At 39.2% G+C, this 20557-nt stretch overlaps 2 protein-coding genes across 7 annotated transcripts in view; both read right to left on the reverse strand.

Moving 5' to 3' along the window:
- RPE (ribulose-5-phosphate-3-epimerase) overlaps positions 1–371 on the reverse strand; it is a 17880-nt gene extending 17509 nt beyond the window's left edge. For 3 of the 6 annotated variants that reach the window (XM_021708729.1, XM_021708730.1, XM_008050365.2), the window contains exon 1: positions 151–371. In XM_021708729.1, the coding sequence (XP_021564404.1) occupies positions 151–272 (122 nt within the window). In that variant the 5' untranslated portion in view covers positions 273–371. The remainder of the gene's footprint in view (positions 1–150) is intronic. The other 3 variants (XM_008050367.2, XM_008050366.2, XM_021708731.1) reach the window with 3 other exon arrangements.
- Positions 372–3699: 3328 nt separating this feature from the next.
- Positions 3700–20557, reverse strand: part of UNC80 (unc-80 homolog, NALCN channel complex subunit) — a 118908-nt gene continuing 102050 nt past the window's right edge. Inside the window, exons 35-38 of the mRNA XM_008050368.2 lie at positions 10877–10958; positions 9409–9520; positions 8597–8796; positions 3700–7639 (exon numbers count right to left, since the gene is read on the reverse strand). Of these exons, the coding sequence (XP_008048559.2) occupies positions 7373–7639; positions 8597–8796; positions 9409–9520; positions 10877–10958 (661 nt within the window). The 3' untranslated portion in view covers positions 3700–7372. The remainder of the gene's footprint in view (positions 7640–8596; positions 8797–9408; positions 9521–10876; positions 10959–20557) is intronic.

Genomic DNA, 20557 nt, shown 5'->3' on the forward strand with positions numbered 1-20557 from the left:
CCCGCCGCGGCCTTCAGGGCGCCCCCCCAACACCGCGTTCGGAGCGAGGCGCTCGGGGGGCCAGGGACGCGAGACGTCCAACAGGCACTCCCGGAACAGGCGCCGGTCCCGCCCCCGCGCGGCCCCTTCGACCCGAGCCCGAGGAGTTACCCGTCCATTACATCCAGGTGCAGATAATCGGCCCCTGAGTCTAGCATCCGGAGGCACTCGGCCCCCAAGTTGGCCAGGTCGCTGTTCAGGATGGACGGGCCGATCTTGCAGCCCGACGCCATAGCGCTGGTGCCTGAGAGCGAGCTATCCCACGAGTCGCCCGGCAGGACGAAGGCGTCGCAACCGATTGGGCGCGCAGCTTAGGTTCCGCCCCTCTTCCGCAGAGCTTCCGGACTCTGCCGGAAGTCGCGGCCCTACGGGGGAGGAAGTCCCGCCTCCTGACGCTGGGGGGCGGGGCTGCCAGTCGCGGCGCGGGGCGGGACCCGCTCCCTCCTTCTGCTGACCTTGGTTGCTACCCCTTTGGGTGTCCCGGATCCTCCCCCGCTCCGGGAGTTTCTTAAGCTTTTTTCCGCATTACTCCTCCCGTAGTCCCCTCCTCCACGCCTGTCGTCCCTTCACCTTTTGTTTCTCCATCGTTTGCCCTGCCTTCCTCTTTTCCTCTCCGGCTCCTGGATTTGCCCTTTAAAACAGTCTCGGCTCTGCCAGGTGCTAGTGATACAGAGACCTGCTCATGTCTGTCCATGTTGCCAGAGCCCCTAGAGAAGGGCATGGCGAGGGCTCAAGCGCTCCTGTACACTCCTGAACAACATTCCCAAGAGCTTGTACAAGGTGTGCTTTCCCTCATCTCCTGTGCACTCCCAGTAAGCAACGTCAAAGGATCCTCCACTTCTCTGCAGACTGCCCAAAAAACTGAGAGATGTGTTCCTGAGCACTTTACTGAGAGTCCCCACATCTCCTAGGCACTCCCAGGAAGTGGTTTCCTGGGATCCTTGACTTCCTTGTAGTGTACGCCCAATCAACTGAAAGACGCAAATCCCCATTTACTCCCTTTCTCTGGGTGGTCATAAGTTTGATTAATGTAGTATCAATGTAATCGTAGGCCTTGGGATTTGTATAACTTTTGCTTAATGCATGGTGTCTTACCTTGTAAACTCCCTTTAACCTGTGGCAAGCTTGATTACCGCTTCTGTCGGGCCCTACTGATAAAAGCTGATACCTCTGATACCTGGCACCAGGAAGTCTGGACTGAAAAATGTCACTATCAATACATGTGACTGAAATTCAAGTTCCATACAGTGCTCTGCTGGTCACGTGGCTAATGTCTAGGGACTAACAACTCTGGACTTATACGTGTGAGCTGTAAAGGCCTAGAGGGCGAGCAGAACCATTTTAGGAAGACCTCGAGTCCAGCTTTGCTCCCTGGATTCAACTGAGAAATAAACTTCTTTCTACCAGTTCCCTGCCCCTTAATTTATCAGTATTAAGGGAGAACAGCTGAACGTGACTCAGACTATAACACTAGCTGGGGAACCTGGCAAGTCACTCCTCCTTACTTTGGTTTTTTTCCTCTCCAGTGGCAGGGCCAGCGTCAGGGCTGTGAGGATTAAATGAGAGAATTCAGGTAAATGTGCCCAGCACGATGCTCAGTATGAAATGGTGTTGGGAATCATTTTTACCCTTCTTTTCTGCTTCTGCTGTTCTTCCCTTTCTTTTTGTTTTTGTGTTTTCTCTGTTGGGGCTTATATAGTGACACCCCCAAATGAAAGTCCCAGAAGCAGAAGTTTTTCTCTGACCTTCAGCCCTCCTGTCCCTCTCTCTCATTCTCTCCAGAGGCTAGTGTAAGACACTAGCATCCCTCTTCCCTCAAGAGGGAAATTGAAACCTGAACCCCCTTTCCCTGAAACCAGCCATAAAACCTAAGAATGTTATTCTAACTTCCCCCTTTCTATGTAAAAACCGTCCATTAGGAAATTAAATGTTCTACCTTGCTTTTGTGTAGGTCATAAGGTGGCCATTCTAGAGAGGGTCCTTTCCCAAGCCCAGAAGGAGGGTGTTAGGTCAGTGAGCCTGTGCCGCAGGAAGGGTGCAATGCACAAATTGTAGGTCAGAAAAAGCTTGTTTGAAAGGTAGATTAGGCCGGGCTTGGTGGCTTAGCCTGTCATCCCAGCACTTTGGGAGGCCGAGGCGAATGGATTGCCTGAGCCCACGGGTTCAAGACCAGCCCAGACAACTTGACAAGACCTCACAGCTCTACAATAAATAAAAAATCAGCTGGGCATGGTAGCGTGCACCTGTAGTTCTGGCTACTTGTAAGGCTGAGGCGGAAGGATCCCAGGAGGTCAGCAGGTCGACGCTGGGGTGGCCATGAGCATACCGCTGCATTCCAGCCTGGATGATGGAGTGAGACTCCAACCCTCCCCCCCAAAAAAATCAGAGAAAAAGGGTGGCTCCACTTTGCTAAGATTGGGGAGGGGGGCAGATGTTTAAGGAATGTTTGGCAGAGAATGCTTGAGGTTGAAAGCTTTCAAAGCTTCTCTTTTTTTGTGGGGGGTGGGTGGGGTGGGCAGGCAAGCTTTCACAGGAGCTTACGTGTCATGGTGATAGGGCCTGTTTCTTGTATCTCTGACAACCTGATAGATGGGTGGGTCAGTTCCAAGTACATAGGCAAGGGTGGGCTGGTGATGGATGGGCCAGTTATGAGCATACAGACAAAGGCTGGCTGGTAGCTGGGAGGCAAACTCTTGGAACAAAGATGTTAATCTTAACATCTTGTGACTTGCCCAGGGTTCTGGGTAAGAATTATTGTCGATATGCACTCACGGTGACTGGAGAAACTCCATTTTAGGGATCTATCCTTTCAGACGGATTGCTACACAAAGAGACCAAGAAGAATCAAAACAGACCGACAGGCTTGCTTGGTTTTCCCACTCAGTCTGTTAGGATTAGAACATACCTTTTTCTGTGTTCTACACAGTTGTCCATACTTTGTTGAACTTAAGTGTAAAAATGGATGGTAGTTTCCACTGTATCCTTAGGTCTTCGTTCATTCTCCTGTGTCTTTTGTTGGTTTTCAGCAAACCTTCAGAAGATGAAGGGGAACTTTTTCTTTGACCCCTATACCTCCCAACAATGCTCATTTGCAAACTGTGATACATTTTTGTACAGTACAGACACAATCCAGATATGGGTAAGTGTCCCACTGCCAAATGTGTCTAGGGTCATAGGGAAAGAGACAGCAGTAAAATCACATGAGGAGAAAAAATGGATTTAGCAAGTCCAACCCTTAGAGGGTAAGGATAGGGCCCATTGTATAAAACACAGAACTGCTGGTAACTTGGACCACATAGTGTTTCTGGCCACATTGTGAGGACAATTAGGTCTTAACCTTCCCAGTGGGAAATCTACCAGTTCCAGCAGGTCATAATCAGGGCAGAAAAGTTAAATTGGGGTTTCTGTCTCCCATTGTACCCATTCTGCTTTACTTTGAAAGGTAGATTTGGAAAGCTGAGTAGAATGGAGCTCAGTTGGGGGTAGAGAAAGGAAATTGGAGGTACCTAACTGGATGATGACTCCAGGCCAGACTCTGGTGGGGGTTGAGGAGGAACAGCAGCACATTAACAAAGGCTGACCCCAGGGACCCAAAAAGAACATCTTTCTACATGAGTTAACTTACTCCCTACATTAAGAAATGAAACTTAGGCATCTAAATGCTTTTTAGATTTATTTTATTATATGTGCATATTCAAACACAGAAGTCTTAATATCTTTCATAAATATCTTTCATAAATGTTTCAGTATTCATATGTATTTTTCCATGTTCTTTGGTTATTCAGTACTTATAATAGATTTTATAGTTATCTGAGGGAAGTTGGCTGTGTAGTCAATCTTTTGTTTTTACCTACAAAATGGCTAATAAAGGATTTGCATCCTGTGTTCACAGTGACTATTTAAAAATATCATGGAGGTACATTGATCTGTAATCCTAAATGATCCTAAAATAATATAAATAAATTTATCTTAAGCTTTTCCAAATGCACTCTGTTCTCAACTGTCTTGTATTCTCCTGAGTGTCAAATCAAAGTCTGTTTCTGAAATGCTGCAGTTGAGACCCACTAAAGTAAGTGAGGAAGTGGGACTTTTTTAACTCACTGCCAAGACAAGGCCATGAAATTGGAAGTGTGAGGTCACAGGGCAACAGCATGAGTTGGTGTGATAGCAGCAAATTCCAGAGACTGGACTCTATTGCAGTATCCTGTATCACTTGAGGAAGGATATTTAATTCATGTTTTGGACTGTAATATTTATTCATTTTTGACCCTTTCTTCCCTATAGGTACCTACACACACTCTATTCTCATCTCAGATACTCTCAAAGCTGGGCAGCAGTGTGGAGAAAGTCCTTCATTGACTAAAGGAACAAACGCCAAAGAAGAGAGGAGCCGTCACACTACCTAAGGTACTCTTGGAGGCTTGAAATAGCAAATCAGCTACTCTCAGCCTGGGCCAAAGGCCCTCACCGAACTACCAATACCACAGATATTTCCACCAGCATCGCCATGCCCATTTTTGCCTTTTGACACTAGCACTCTAAGTGTCTTGTCTTGGTGCATTCAATAACCTTAGTTTCCTCTTCAGAAAAAGCAAATCACTTATCTAATAGAATTACTGAAAGCAGCAACTACTGGAAGATGAAAGTAAAATGCTGTGTCCAGGATTTCAACTGGTTTAACTGGACTGGATCTAAGTCGTGTAAATCTACACCCACTATCATGGATGGCACATGGTTTTTTCAAGATCTCTCAAAAATTGATTTCAGAAGTAACCTCTTTGTTGAGCCCAGTTGTTTATACATGAGAAGTGGGTGTGTGTTTTATTTTTCCTTTGAATAAGATAAATATCATTAAGCATCATAGCTTAAAAAATGATCTATTATTACCAATACTGCATTTTTCATATGTATTAATTAGCTTTTAGTCATGTGCTCAGTAATATTTTGAACATTTCACCAATTATCTTGAAGTTTTTTCTAATCTTCCCCAACTGTTTTTTTTTTAAGTAGTTATTTCTTCAAACTCCAGGTAACAGTATTCCTGAGAATACATCTTGTGACAGTCTTATGCACATACATGTAGATACTTTAACCATTACACATAAACATTCAACACATTACATTCAACACATTTAAGGGCACCTTAAATGGGACAGATGCACACATCTGCAAAATCTCAGTAGTCCCAGTATGAAACATTTCCACTCTATAAGGCCCTGCTTCTCAGAGTGGAGGCTTTTTTGCGAGATACAACATTACTTAGCTTATCGAAGGTTTCTAATAGACTTCCATACACTAGGGTGAAGGAGTCAGGCTAAAAGGCAGACAGACCAGCATAATCGTGTTCAAAACATCCCAATACTTTTAAAATATATGCATAAAGGTTTTTAGGATTCTTGTTAGATATTTAACAATCTTCTTTGACCCCTTTGCTTTTTAAATATTTGATACAATTATACATAAATAATTTAAATCAAGAATCCAGAAACTGGATAAAAGCACACATGTAGAGAGAGACTCACATAGCCAAGACATTGGTTATTACCAAACATAAGGCCTCTAATGCTAACTGAGCAGCATAATTTTTAACAGGTGAATAGATCAGCTTGGAGTCATAAAACTGCTTAACCTTTATATTTCTGCACTTGAGAATTAATTCAGCATTAAGTGTAAATGATGTGAAAATATTGTTAAACATAAAAGAGGCCATTTACCTCCTTGATCTTCCAAATTGTTAGATTTGAAACTTTTAGTTTGCTCTTTTATCTCTAACTCACAAACATCTATCATTCTCTTAGTGAATGAGACCATAACCCCAAATTACAGTTGAAATTATAAATCACAATATAAACAATGCCTATTTAATAAGCAATTCTAGCAAAATAATTTTTCTTTATGATTAGGGTGGGTTTAATAGGTCTCCTCTTTTACACATACACATCTCACAGCCAACATAGTCAAAGTTTAAGAATAAAGAATGTGTTTTCAACTCATCACAATGTAGTCAAAGTGTATATATAATGACAATTGAGGACTAAAACACACACACACACAGGCACACACAGACCACTATCCCAATTTAGGTATTATCTGAGTTTTTTTATGGTTAGGTGTTATGTAACAGTTTTTCTAACGTAAATTGTTAAAATTTTGAACTATATAATGTCCAGCCCTACCACAGGATCAATAACACACTAGGTATTGGCCTCACAAGCCTTCTAAATTTTATACTTTTCTGAAGTAATCAAACTTCATGTTAAAGGCCTATTAGTAAATCATACAAGCAGGCTGTGTCTATGAAGAAAATGCTTACTTTATAGACTTTTTCCTCATAAACTTAGAAGTCCCAAGGATCATAAGACTAGTGTTACTACTGAGAAAGAGTTATTTTACTGAATCAATTCTAACAACACTAACCTTAGTATTTTTTGAAGATATGCCCTGAGGGGCAGGCACAGGATACTGTAAGGAAAAGTTATTAGTTTCCCAATATCTCCTCATCTTGGCATGGATGTAATCAGGGCTAGAAGGAGGAAAACCATCTCTTTTAAGCTATTATATTTACATTTAGTTTTTAGAGTTGTATAGGCTGTTTAGGTCCTTCTTAATTCAAAATTATGTCTGATGACTTCTAGAATATTCTCTGTCTAATGTGGTCGGTTATGTAATGGAATAATCTCATGGTATTAGCATTTTGATTTACAACATGCAATGAAAATGACAGTTGAAAAATAAATATTGAAAAGTTCACAGCTCTAAATATAATTTTTTTCTTCTTAATGGCTGCATTGTTAATCAAAACAACAATGGATGCAGGTTTCTTAGTTATTTAGTCCTCCCCAACAAACATTTGTCTTATTGATTCTTTTTATGTAAGTTGCTATTTGTATAGCCACCTGATTTAATATTTTCAAAACTATAAAAATAAACCTTTGCATGAGATGTATAATGTGAGTAATCTCAAAAAATTGCATTCTCTTTTTAGAACATATTATCTGTTAATATTTCTATGAAAGCAGCAACGAATAGTATATATTTTTAACTGCTGAAGGCTTCTTGAATCACAAACAATGTGCAGTGGAATGGCTCTTTCCCTTATTCCTCCCTGGTTTTTATGGTTTTCACAGAACTAAGTCCTCTTAGCCATTGATTTTTAAGATGTGTATGAATCATTATGTGTGTTGGCTACAAAATCTACTCAGATTTGTGCCATCCATTGGACGGGATGTAAAGTGCTGTTTTGTAAGTAATATTTTTCAAGCGAAAGTATTCAACATTTAGCAGAGGGATTTTGTCCATGCTTTCTCTACACCTTATAAGGTAAGATACAGATTTAAACATGAGACTCGTCTAGGGCTATGTCTGTCTCTCCCAGCTCTGTAGGAGTAAACGTGAACTGGCTAGACAGTAAGGGGTTCTCCATGCCATTTTCCTCACTGATGTGAAGGACAGTGTCTCCGTGCTGCAGGAGGCTGGATGTCTCGAGGCCTGTGAAGTCATCAGGATCTGAAAGTTGGGTAGAGAGTGGACTGTGGGCTGTGGCACCTTGTACTTCCGTGTCTTCCTTCTTTTCTCCTTCTTCAGTGGGGAGGGTCTCACTCTATAAGAAAAAGGATTATGACGTAATTGAAAGGTAGAATGAGTACCAAAGAAAAATATTTTTAAATTGCTGTTTAGCTATAACTGGACAAGGATTCAGAAGGTTAGTCCCAGTTCTAACCTTTGCAATAGGTAGGATCTTATACTAGCCCTAATAACTCTTTAAGTTTTCTAGCCTGTTACATAAACATAATTTTTTGTTCTGCTTCCTTATAGACTGTGAGCATCAAATGAGATAATGGTAAGTGTTAAAATTCTTCTTAACCATTAAAGACTATTCAAATGTGTACGGTAATTTTGCCCTTTAGTTTTCTCTAAATACCATATGAGAACTATGTGAAACTATAGGAATTCATTTATAAAAATCGGAAGATTATCAAAGCAACAAGAAAAATATCAAAACAACGAGAAAAATGATTTTTAAAAAGTTCCTCTCAGCTTAAAGGACACAGAAGCTCTATATGTAAAGGGTCCATCTAAAACGGTAACTATTTTTTTAATTAAACTATCTTTCGGCTATATATTATAGGTTGACTATATCTTATTAGAAATATTTGGAACCAGAAATATTTCGGATTTTTTCAGAGTATTTTCTTTAAGCATGAACATTTAGCATCATATAGGCACTCAAAAAGTTTCGAATTTTAGAGAATTTCAGATTTCTGATTTTCTGATTATGGTCACTCAACTTGCCTATACCTGTTTTCAATATTTATTTCAGCTGTGAAGTATTTTCTCTTAGGCTTTTCATAGCTAAAAATACCAAGACTTCTCCTGGTTTTTCTTAAGTAGAGACATTCTGGGCCACTTATTTTTATATAGATTTATTTTTCATGATGGAGCAGGATCTGTTTGGATAACAAAGCCTTCCAGACCTGGGCTTCATTATATGAAATAAATTTGCATATCCAAGAGGATCCAAGTGGATAAGTATGTAGGGAGCAAGCTTTGTCCTTACCTGCTTGGAAGACAGGCTGTGGAGATCTGCAACAACTATGGCGGGGGAAGAAGTGAGGACTGGTTCATCTATTTCTTCTGATTTCCTAGATGGGGCTGGGCTGCAGCCCTGTAGCTGGCTTGTGGCAGGAAGCACATCTGTTGGGGCAGCTGCTGGCTCTGGCTGAGCCTCAATGAAGGTCACAGATCGTTTCTGATCCGCTGCAGGTCAGAGGAGAGGCTGTCAGTAGGGAAATTGGGGGAAACAGACTACCAGTGTTTAATGATTGGTTTTAACTATTGTCTTCTGGGTTTTCTTAATAAAGGCATTGCTGGCTTGTTAATCAATGAGAGCATGTTTGCCCATTTTGTACATGTTTGATTTCACCTTCTTATAAGAAGTAGGACTTGGGTATAAAATTAACTTTTACATAAATGGCCTAAAACAAGATTTACATAGAGCATCAGGTGAACTTGATTATTCCTCACAGCACTTGCCAGCAGGACTTAAAAGTTCTATTTTTCATCATACCTTCATCTGCACTGAGACATATAACAAATCCAGTTCCTGGCTGGGGTAGAGACAACCCACTCTAGTCAAATTTCATATCATTAGTGGTATACCTTGGGCTTTTCCATTTCCCCAGGTTCATGGGGTTGGGGAAAGCAAGGGGGAAAAAAAGGCCCTACTGTTTTCAGGGAAACTTCTTTCCTTATCTTAGTACCTCCCCAAGGAGTGCTTATTTGTACCAGCTTGGTTTTTGTAGGCTTTCCTGGTTACGTTGCATGGCATTGTGTCAGTGGTACAGTCAAGAGGGATACATGAGGCCTCACCAGAAGGCTTTGTTTTAGGTTGAATGCTTCTGCGAGTGGTTGATAGCCGAGCCCCGTGACGGTTTCTGGGTTCAGTTTGAGTCTTCTGACGTGACAATAGAGGACGTCTTAGCTAAAGAGAATAGAATAAAACTTGCAAGAGGGTCTAACCACCTGGGAGGAAGTACTATGCTCACAGGATTCTGACTTATCTAGTTTGTTTCTTTATATGTTTCTGTGGACTCTTGTGGTTGTTCTTACATTTGTAGCTGATAAACTTCTTTCTGTACATTTAATTAAAAGCATTTCCTTGTGGCATCCCCTTTAACCAATGCATCTTTCAATGATCACTCCTTTATGTATATTAAGACAATGAATTAACATAACCTAAATTGTGAATTTAACACTAATAACTATTGCCCACTGCCAGTAGTCAACCTTTACTCATTGAAAACTTGCGGTTGAATGGACACTAACTTTCAAAAGAGTTTTTATTAAAAAACCTCAGACGCTGGCCAAGTGTCTGGTACTTGAATCAACGCTGGGAAGCTTCTGTCAAAGCAACAGGACAAAGCCTTATTCAGATTTTTATTTAGAAAGTAACGTGAAAATTCCACCTTAGGAAATCTGTGAAGATGATCTTTAAATGATTTAAGTTACATCATTAATCTTGAAATAAAAAAGAAAGAACTGCTTTGTCTTTGCTTCTAGGCAGAAACAGACCTTAAAACAACTGCACAAGCCAATTGTGGTGGCTCAGCCTATAATCTCAGCACTTTGGGAGGCCGAGTCGAGAGGATTGCCTGAGTCCGGGGGTTCCAGACCAGCCTGGACAATTTGGTGAGACCTCTTCTCTACAATAAATCACAAAAAAACTAGCCGGGCGTGGTGACGTGTATCTGTAGTTCCAGCTACATGGAAGGCTGAGGCAGAAGGATCACCTAAGCCCAGCAGGTCAAGGCTATGGTGGCTGGGAGCATGCCACACACTCGAGCCAGGGCGACAAGAGTGAGACTCCAACTCAAAAAAAGAAAAGAAAAACCAACCGCATGACAAATCTTCCTGTCAGTAGGTTTGGCTGGGAAAGAAGGTTTCTGGATAGGGAGCCGATAGAATTATAGGCTCACTTAATACGTAATCAGCTTTGCTAATAAGAAGATTCAGAGCTAAAATAGAAACTCACAACATTCAGCTTGGCCAAGCACTTACCATATTTTAAAGTTGTTCTGTACTGCTTATTTCAGGTAAAGAGAAGTCAAAATACAATCTTTCAAAAAAAACATATTGTTTTATTTAGCTAGTTAGTTTTTTAGAGATGGAGTCTCATTGTGCTGCCCAGGCTGAACTAAAACTTCTGGGCTCAACAAATGATCTCCTGCCTCTCAGACATGCCCAGCAGTGAAATATAATATTAATAAACATGGGCATTAAGAAATACTCAAGTTTCCATGGAGAGGCTGATTCTCTTGCCCCTCTGGAGTCTGCTTACCTGCCTTAGGCCCCTCTTTCTTCCCAGTGGCTGCTGAACGAGAAGGTTCTGTTGGCCAGGCTCACTCTGTATGCTTGCCACCCTGTCGAGCATCAACAGTGTTAGTGCACCCTAGAGCGGGTACAGAAGACCATCCTCTGGTGGGTGTTAGCCAAAGTCACTTTATGAAACATTCACTTCAAAGATACTGTCATCTTTGAAGGATGGCTGGGAAAGAGTCCCTGGGATGGGGGGTTTCAAAGGTTTGGGAGGCGAGACAAGGCTTTGTAGCCCCAGGCTGCCAAAATTGAGATTCTGTTTTCAATCACTATTGCCACGTGTGTCATTCAGAAAACATTGGTTCGATCACACCCCTGGTTTGGAAACCACCAAAAGGTTTAAAATGTCATGATCTAATCTCAATTTTTGTTTTCCAAGGGAAAGGGAAAAGGTGGTGACAAACAAACACGAACAACTCTATCACATGGATGGGAACACCTCTTTGAAATCTCAATTTAAATGAAAATAAGATGGACAAATATCAAACACATCAGACACAGAATTTATTTGGGTGAAGGGGCACATTCAACACATGTTTGCAGCCTGAAGTCTCTGTGACTACTGAGTAAATCAATAGTCACATGGGTAGACAATTAAATGTTTTAACAAGTGGTTTTAGATTTTAAAGGCTGGCAAAGTAGTCAGGCTATCATTACAACTCAGGAGCTTCAATATCACATAACTGCATTGAAACATACTGCGCAGTTTATAGAAGAAATAACCTGCTCCCCCCAAATTCACTGTGTATGTGTGTCTTTTATACGCAAAAATGACTGTAAGTGGTTGCTATTTTAGTGTTGGCTGAAGCTGAAAATACTGACATGGGCCCATGGACCTTTTTCATTCTGCATGCATGTAAATAGGTATTTACAATGGGAGTGGGGGTGAAAACAAGAAATATACTGTGCCCCAGAGGACATTGTAATTCTGTGGATGATGCCAATGTGATTGTTTGGTTAATGAGTAATTAATTTCTGCTTTGCCTTTGCAAAAGGAGAGTCATCTACAAATAGTTTTTAGAGTAAAATATTCCACAGAGAAATCCAGAATCAGCAACTGTCCAGAAAAAAGGAAGACTATATCTGTCTATTTCATTAAAAAAAAATGAGCTACCTAAATACCTCGCTGAGTGGTAGGAAGAGAAATTGGTGGTAAGACAGGCAATCAGATGTTTCCCTTTTGTATTGACAACTGATTAATCATCACATAGTTGACACAGTCACATCTTTCATTTTTTCTAAGTCTTACATTTCCACTAGAAGAAGATCAATGTGATTCCCAAAATGGGGTTCACTAAAGTTTTTAGGAAACAGGGATGTAATTACACCATTTTGGGTACACCATAACAAAATCCCATAAAGAATACCAAAACAAATGTTTGTAAACTTTCTTGCTCTCCTGAATATAAAGTTCAAAAGATCAATGTACAATACCCTCATACGTATACAACCTTGTAACATAGATGACCTTTTTATGAAGATGGAAAATCACCCCCAAGGAACAATGCAGTAAATTCTGATAAGCAGTCCAGACTATGTTGCTGGCATATTTGAAAGGACATCTCCTTATAAACTCTACATCATAATATATATCTCTTAAATTGGAATGAGTATGCAATAACTGTATGCACAAAAATAGAAACAAGTTTCTCCTAATACCAAGCAAAGCTTTCATAGGAATGGATTCTTCATTGACATCTAAATGTTACCTCAGTTCCCTTGGCCATAAAGGGAGGTTAATACTTACCAACTACCTCCCGTTAAGGTAGAGAAAAGAAGTTAGTTGATGTACAATGGTTTGAATATGAAAAGTGATGTATATAGCATGCTTTCTTGTTTTATATATGATATTCATAATGAGTTTATTGCTTCTATAATACTAAAAGGAAGGAGGTAATAACATGTTTAAAAAATAATTGGGCAGAGAAAATGAAATCGAGGCAGTCCACTTGTCTCATTTTTATTCAGGAATCTGAGATTGTGAGCAAAGATGGTGCAAGAAAAGAAAAGAAATACACATTACTCAGGAAGTGTTAAATGTCAAAACATAATGGTAACTTTGTGATAATTATTCCAAGAGAGGATCATAAGCGTGAAATTTTTCTCTATGGATAGAGAGGCTTATATCTAAGAAATATATCAAGTTTGTAGCTTTAGTAATTAGCAGTTCTGTGTAGAATGATGTTGCATTATGGAATGCACACATCAAAGATGAAATTATAGAACATATGTTTGGAAATATATCCCAGCTGATAAATTATACTCTCTCTAAAAATGTGATGCTAACAGGCTTATATTTGGAATATCAAAGACTGGCTTAACTGTGCACAGGTAGGACACATTAATAATAAACAGCCAGGAAAGTTAGCAATAAAAATAATTTACATAGAACATGTTTATTTTTCTAGGGTCTACACCAAATTGAAGTCACATATAAAAGCCAGTTTCAATTTAGCTTCTCTCCACATCATGTAATATTTCACTCATCATAGGATTTGTGATATAGTACTATAAGCTGTACAATATGCAAATGAACCAAGAAAAGACCAAGGTGCTTGCATCTCTATGCTATACCCCAATTTCTATTTAAATTTTTTGAAACAGTGCCATAATATTCCTCACCTACCACAACTGCAATAATAAAAATTATTCCTCCCTTTAGGGAATATTATATTTGATAGCCTCAAATTCCAAAATATTATCCTCTAACAGGCCATTTAATCTTTCTGAGCAACCGAAATGTCTATTTCATGTATTGTAGTCATAAAAAATAACTCTGAAAAGCTGAGACTATGTCAAGGTATGTCAGAGAAGTGGGACAAGTTCTAAAAACTTTATCTTACAGAGAAAATAGGTTTCTTGACATTTTAAATTCTGGGAATGAGTTATGGCTGGTTTCCACCATCTTGACCAAGTCGTAGAATGAAACAATAAGGATATAAGCAAAGAAAACTTTCTAAATTGATACTTACAACATATTTAGAAATAAATTATCCCTTATATTTTTGACTTGCTGTAAAGTATCACTATGGCAAACAATATTATGATCTAGGTTTCAGAGAAGTAAATACAACTGGGGCTTGGCAGAACTGGTGTGACTTAAACTGTCTCCAAAAAAACAAAACTATCTTATTTGAAATCCAAGGAATTTATAAGCTAGGGAAATTTCGACAATGCTAGGAAGATAATTCTGACACAAATGACCTCATTTCCTATGTTTCAGCATGATGGCCTGGATTGTAGGGTATACCAAAGGTATATATACCTAATAGTGTTTCTTAAAATAAAGGCTTAGATGAACAAGAGGCTACTCAGTAATGCAATAAAAATTCAGATCACTCTTAAATTAAACAAAATATGGATTGCAGTATATTTCATAAATTAAAAATCTAAGTAGAATAACTAGGTGAGACCAGCACATGGAAGAGTGAATTAATATTTTCCTTGCTTTTATCTGTGCTTTCGGTTTCAATTTTAATATGGTTAGAGAACTGTAAAAGTGGAACACAAGACACACAGCATAGCCATTTACCCTGATTGTCCTGTGATGGAAATGCATAAAGCCAGCACTAAAGGAGCAATTAAGGCATTTGTAGAGAACAGGGAAATAAATAGTAGACTCAATTCTACTTCCCCCTGTCCCAATAAAAGATTGCTGTTTAAAATTAACTTAGCCTCAACAGCATCTATGGAATATATTTTAACTGCCACAAAATTTAGAGATTAGAGACTGAAATCATACACAAAAGGGGAACTACTCTGGATCTTAGCTATCCTATGAGAACTGAGAACTGATTTAGCAGTGGCAAAGTGCATATCTGTATATCACAACACATATTTTTGGCCACTAATTTCTCAGTCATTTAAAAAGGTTGTTTTTTAATTCTTTGAAAGTGCTTGCCAAGTTTTTATACTTGGAAAGTGTGGATGGTCGTGAGATAGGTTCCACTAAATAGGACATTTTAATTTCTTCCCACCTAGAGTATATAGTCTTATTTTTCATTGTGATGAAAAGTACTCTTGCAGAATCAAATAGCATTATAATCTCTTTTAAAAAATTATTATTAGAGTTGACTGTCAATTCCTGTCTTTCAAAATGTCCTAACATGTCTAAACAAAGTCTAATTCTCTAGTATAAACATCTGGTCTTCAGTGCTTAAATAATTTTTATATGTCTCTATTCTGGAGAGAAAACGTGTCCACGGTGAGTGTACTTTTAGGGGTGAAGACAGGGAGGGAACATTTACAATGCATTTCTATACCGGTAAGAGCAAAACCCCCTAGAGAAGAGGATTTTCTCATTGAATATTATTTCGGCTTATTAATTGCCAAGAGAAATCATTTTTTTCTCCAGAGCACAGTATTTCTAACAGGCTATTTCTTAGGATAAATCTTTGGAAGAAACCAATTGGGCCGGGCTCAGTGGCTCAGCCTGTAATCCCGTGCTTTGGGAGGCCGAGGCGAGTGTATTGCCTGAGTCCGTGGGTTCGAGACCAACCCTGGCAACTTGGTGAGAACTCATCTCTACAATAAATCAAAAATTAGCTGGGCATGGAAGTGTGTGCCTGTAGTTCTGGCTACTTGGAAGACTGAGGCAAAAGGATCACCGGAGCCCAGCAGGTCGACGCCAGGGTGGCCTTGAGTGTGCCACTCTGCACTCCAGCCTGGGCAACAGAGTGAGACTCCAACTAAAAAAAAAAAAATTATTTTTTAAAAAAGGTAAAAAGGAGAAAAATCCTAGAAGTCATTTTCCATAGGTGGGCAAAATTTTTACTGGTTACCACCTATTCATCAGGTTAACTTAGTCTCTTCTTCATTTAACCAACTCAGTCCAACTTTCCCCTTTTATCTAAAGGAAGTATTCTTTCAAAAGCATAATAGTTTAGCAAAATGGGAGTATGGCAAAGCAAGAGTCATTATGTTCCCTTATGTATGCTTCCTGATATTCTCTAAGCTTTGGGGTCAGATTTTCCTTAGCCCTGCTTTGGGTGTGTTTTAAGTCCTGAGTGTTGGACTGTGCGCTAAATGTAATTTACTTGGCTAATGCCTTACTGCTTTAGAATCTTATGAGTCTGCAGCATAAACAAGTCTCATGTAAAAAATATGAAAGCCTGGAAACCAAATATAAGAAGTACATACCCTATTTTGTAAACCCACCTCCCAGTAGTAAACGCCAAAAGTTCCTCTCCTCCAAAGAGAACTTGGTGACACAATGGAGTTCAAGAGATATGATTTGCAGGGTATGGCAAAGGTGGATATGCTACTGGTGGGTGGAATGCCTCCACATTGTTAGAATCATTTCAGAATGCAGAGTGAATGCCTTATCTTACCATTTCTTAAGGACCACAACTGAGTCTGAGTGACTGACTCCCGGAACTAAAACATAAGAGTTACAGGAACAAAAGACCAACAGCAGCTGATCTAAGACAGTCATCAAGTGACTGACATGGTTTGTAGACAAAAATCTATAGGTCTGGCTCTGAACTAGGCTCACTTAGCAAAAACGTTGGGTTTGTTTCCACTGATACTGGAACTAGGCAGACTGCCTTGGTTTAGATAACTATCAATCCAGTCATTCGGACCTTGAGCCTGCCAGAGAAGGCCAAATCCTTTGGAGAGTGCATAAAAATGAACTCAACCTTTTGCCTTCTCTCACCAACTCTGGACTAGGACACACTCATCAAGAGTAGAATTTTGCCTAATTAGAAAAGTTCCAGCGCAAAGTCAGCTACATAGAAGTCTGATTTAATACTTTCTACTCTCAGTAGGTCACTGACACTATCTTCTAATCAAGATTCTCCTATCCCACATGTAATTTTAAGCTTTAGTGCTTACAATTCTTTGAAAGCAATGGTCACCCTGCTAGACTTGGCTTAGATCTCTTCAAACACTGTGAATTAAGGGAAGCCCTCCTGAGGACTGTTTTGTTTTTCAACTTCCTCCTTGTTCCCCAAAGCACCTGCTAATGGAATTAAGTCAGCACTCCACAGCACTTCCACATTTACCACGATTAAGAGACTGATCTGTCAAGGCAAGGGCTGGCAAACACAAATGTCATGAATTATGGATCTAGTTTTATTATTATTTATTTTTATTTTTTAAAGCTACACCCGATGATGGACTAAATTTCTCATTTTCAATTGCAAAAGAAAATGTGAAATCTGAACAAGATGTAAAGAAAACAAAAGACAACCTTCCACAGGAACAGCCTCTCAACATTTCCTCACCTTTGTGATAAAGCAATAAACACAGGTGTGTTGTACTCACTACATAATGCAACCCTGAAAGGGAATGTTTTCTCTTGAGATAGAACAAAGACATTCTAAGGATGAACAAGAAGCCTTACCCCTAATGAGGATTAGTTGAGAGGTGTGAATCAACAGCACAAGAGTAGGAATGTTGACGTGATTTATCTAGGTGTTAAAGGTGCAGTCCCCTTTTCTGAAGCCTTCAACCAATAGCCAAGACATTATATTGTTGGCATTTTAAGACTTCTTTTACTTACAAAGAAATGTTTGTGTCTGATATTCTATGCAAGTTTTGGCGTCACCTTTGTGATAGAACAGATGTTCTTTCTATAAGTGTTGTTTGTACAAACTACTATAAGAGCCTGCTAAACAGCATGCATCAAAGAGAAGAAATTACAGTATATAAATTGAATCGATATTGCTATTCTTCTTATAAGCATCGTTTTCTCACCATCCATGGCATTAGTTAAAAGACCTGTATGGATTAATAAGGGGCTTCCTGATGATGAGGAGTTATATTAAGGGCCTCTGAAAAGCAATTTTTTTTTTTTTTTTTTTTTTGAGTTGGAGTCTCACTCTGTCACCCAGACTGGAGTGCAGTGGCTGCTCCCGGCCACCGCAGCCTGGACCTGCTGGGCTCCGGCGATCCTTCCACCTCAGCCTTCCAAGTAGCTGGAACCACAGGCGCGTGCTACCACACCCGGCTAGTTTTTGATTTATTGTAGAGATGAGGTCTCGCCAAGTTGCCCAGGCGGGTCTCGAACCCGCGGGCTCAGGCAATCCACTCACCTCAGCCTCCCAAAGCGTGGGATTACAGGCTGAGCCACCGAGCCCGGCTTGAAAAGCAATTTTTAATGAATATCAATATGAGAGGGAATGATTATATGTAATAAATTTAGCATTTGGCACATCAAACTTTTCAGATATCCACGGGACAAGCCCCATAGAGAATTCTACAGATTTTTTTTTTTTTTGATAAGCTTTTTAGGACATTTGTGATTGAGCACTGCAGCTGAAAATGAAGGAGGGTTTGCTACACCTTTGACTTCCAGGCTTGTATGTGTATGAACCACAAAGGGCAAGGAATGGAAATAGATATCAAGACAGGGTGAGAAGAGACAGAGAGGACAGAGAGACAGAGGAGACAGGGAACGGCTAGTTTCCCAGCACAGACACCAATAGACAGGTAGCATTGACACTGTACCTAGAGAGGCTGCCCTCAGCGGCCAGGCCCTGGGAGTCATCGAGGACATTAGGTTCACTGCAGGAGGGGTAGGGAGATGAAGCATTTAGGGAAAGAAAATGCAAAAGCAAAGAAGAAAGAAAAAGAAAAAAAGGCATGCCATTTTCTGTTTCCAAGAACTAAAAATAAATAGATTTAACAGAACAAGGAAGGAAAAGGAGACAGTCAACCATTTCACCTTGTGCTGGGTTTGTCAAGACATAGGACTCAAGGCAATGGGGGAGGAAGGACTTTGGATGGATACAACTCTCACAGGAGTGAACTGTTTACTGGTCAAGAGTTAAAATGAGCTCCCAATGGACCGTGAGCTCTGAAACGCATTGCAGAATGAATCCATAGAAGATGAAACTGTCATTTCCTTTGATAACTATTTGGCTTGATTAGGTGATTATTATTTATAATCTGTCTTATGTACATGGTGTTTCATTGACCAGGACCCTACTTCTTTCCTGTGCATTCTAACATTATCACATAGAAACCACTTACCATGAACTATCACAACCAAGCTCCTGTAACTAATGCAGTTAAGAAAAGCAAAGAAAGAACCCAACTTTCCCTGCTAATTTTGCAGTGAAAATACAAGTAAACACACGGAAGGAAGACATCTTGGAAAATTCACATGGAACTCGCATGTACCTCCTTATCTCCATCCTCTAGTGACTGAATTTACATGCCAAAAGAAGCAACCAGTCAGGTTGGTGAACGAATAATTAAATAGTTTATCGATTTATTTGTATGTAGCTAAACTGAGATTTGTGAACAGAAGCTGTGTCATACTTTATCTGCCCTTCCAATTTTTAGAAAATTAGAATGTCTGCCTCTAAACAATTGAGGTTTACCTAATTGTACACTGTAAAAACAGCTTCTGTCGCGAGGTAGATACTCACTGTCCCTAATGTACACATACTAGTCTTTTAAAATATGAATCAAGTTCAAAGGGTTTAACTATATGATTTTTATTCTGGATTTCTAGTATATCCATAATAGGACAAATTTTCTCCCTGGAAATCTGTTAACCCCTTAATGGATATGTAAAAACAAAATTTACAGTCTGGTTATTTTAGGTAAATAACAGCAAAAAAAAAAAAAAGCCTTCTATATAAAAATCTTACGACTCTATAATTTAGATTTTAAAAATTACTATTTTTCTTTTATTCTTCATAGAACCTTGCACATTGCTAGCAATTAAAAATAAATTGAGAGCTACTAATATTAACTACTTATGTGACTTTTTTTGGACATGTTATTGTTTGCTCTGATTTTGTTCATACCTTTTTTTTTATAAGACTTTCTTTTCAAAGGAAAATTACCAAAAAGTAGTTCAAACAATTTCTTACAATTGTATAGTATTTATCTGTGTAATAGTTAAATAGTACTTAAATAAAATATTGCCCTCTTAAAAAGTATGCAATTTACTCATTAATCATCTTTTTATCATTTTCCCCTATTCTTTGATATTCTCCAGACTTGAGCTTTATTTCACATATTTTATTTCATTTCTGTAGTTCATGATACCGTTGCTAAAGGATTTAGGCACAAAATAGTTATTCCTGCATATAAACTGGTTTTATCTGACCATTATAATGTGCCCTAACTTTTACTATTTTTCATGTGTGAATTGTACCACAATGAATCCATAGGTATTAAAAATAAGCAACAAACTAATCAAAACTACATAAGGTCAGTTCTCTGAAATAATTCAATTCCTGGCCAGACAGGTGACTCACAGCTAAAGTCCCAGCACTTTGGGAGGCCAATGTGGGATGGTCGCTTGAGACCAGGAGTTTGAAACCATCCTGGGCAACATAGTGAGACCAGTCTCTTAAAAAAAAATTGTAAAAAAAAATAATAATTCAATTCCTGAAGTGAAAATATCATTGGCTCTTAAATAATGTTTTGACTCATGTCAGATCATTGTCTTTTACTGTACTTTTATTGTATATATATCTTGGAAGTTTTAAAGTTATATTGTTAGAAGATAGAAAACATATAAAGAAAATATTTAAAAGGGTTTAGTCATGGAATCAGAATGACAGATAGAGAAGTTTACCTGAAAGATCATTTTGGCCAGCTATTGTTAAATGACCTGCCCAAGGCCACAGATAGTGGCACAGCTCTTTTTTTTTTGTTTTTGCTTGGTTAAGCATCACTA

Source organism: Carlito syrichta, unplaced genomic scaffold (genome assembly GCF_000164805.1).
Source record: "Carlito syrichta isolate Samal-C Ts95f unplaced genomic scaffold, Tarsius_syrichta-2.0.1 Scaffold144990, whole genome shotgun sequence".
Classification (NCBI taxonomy): domain Eukaryota; kingdom Metazoa; phylum Chordata; class Mammalia; order Primates; family Tarsiidae; genus Carlito; species Carlito syrichta.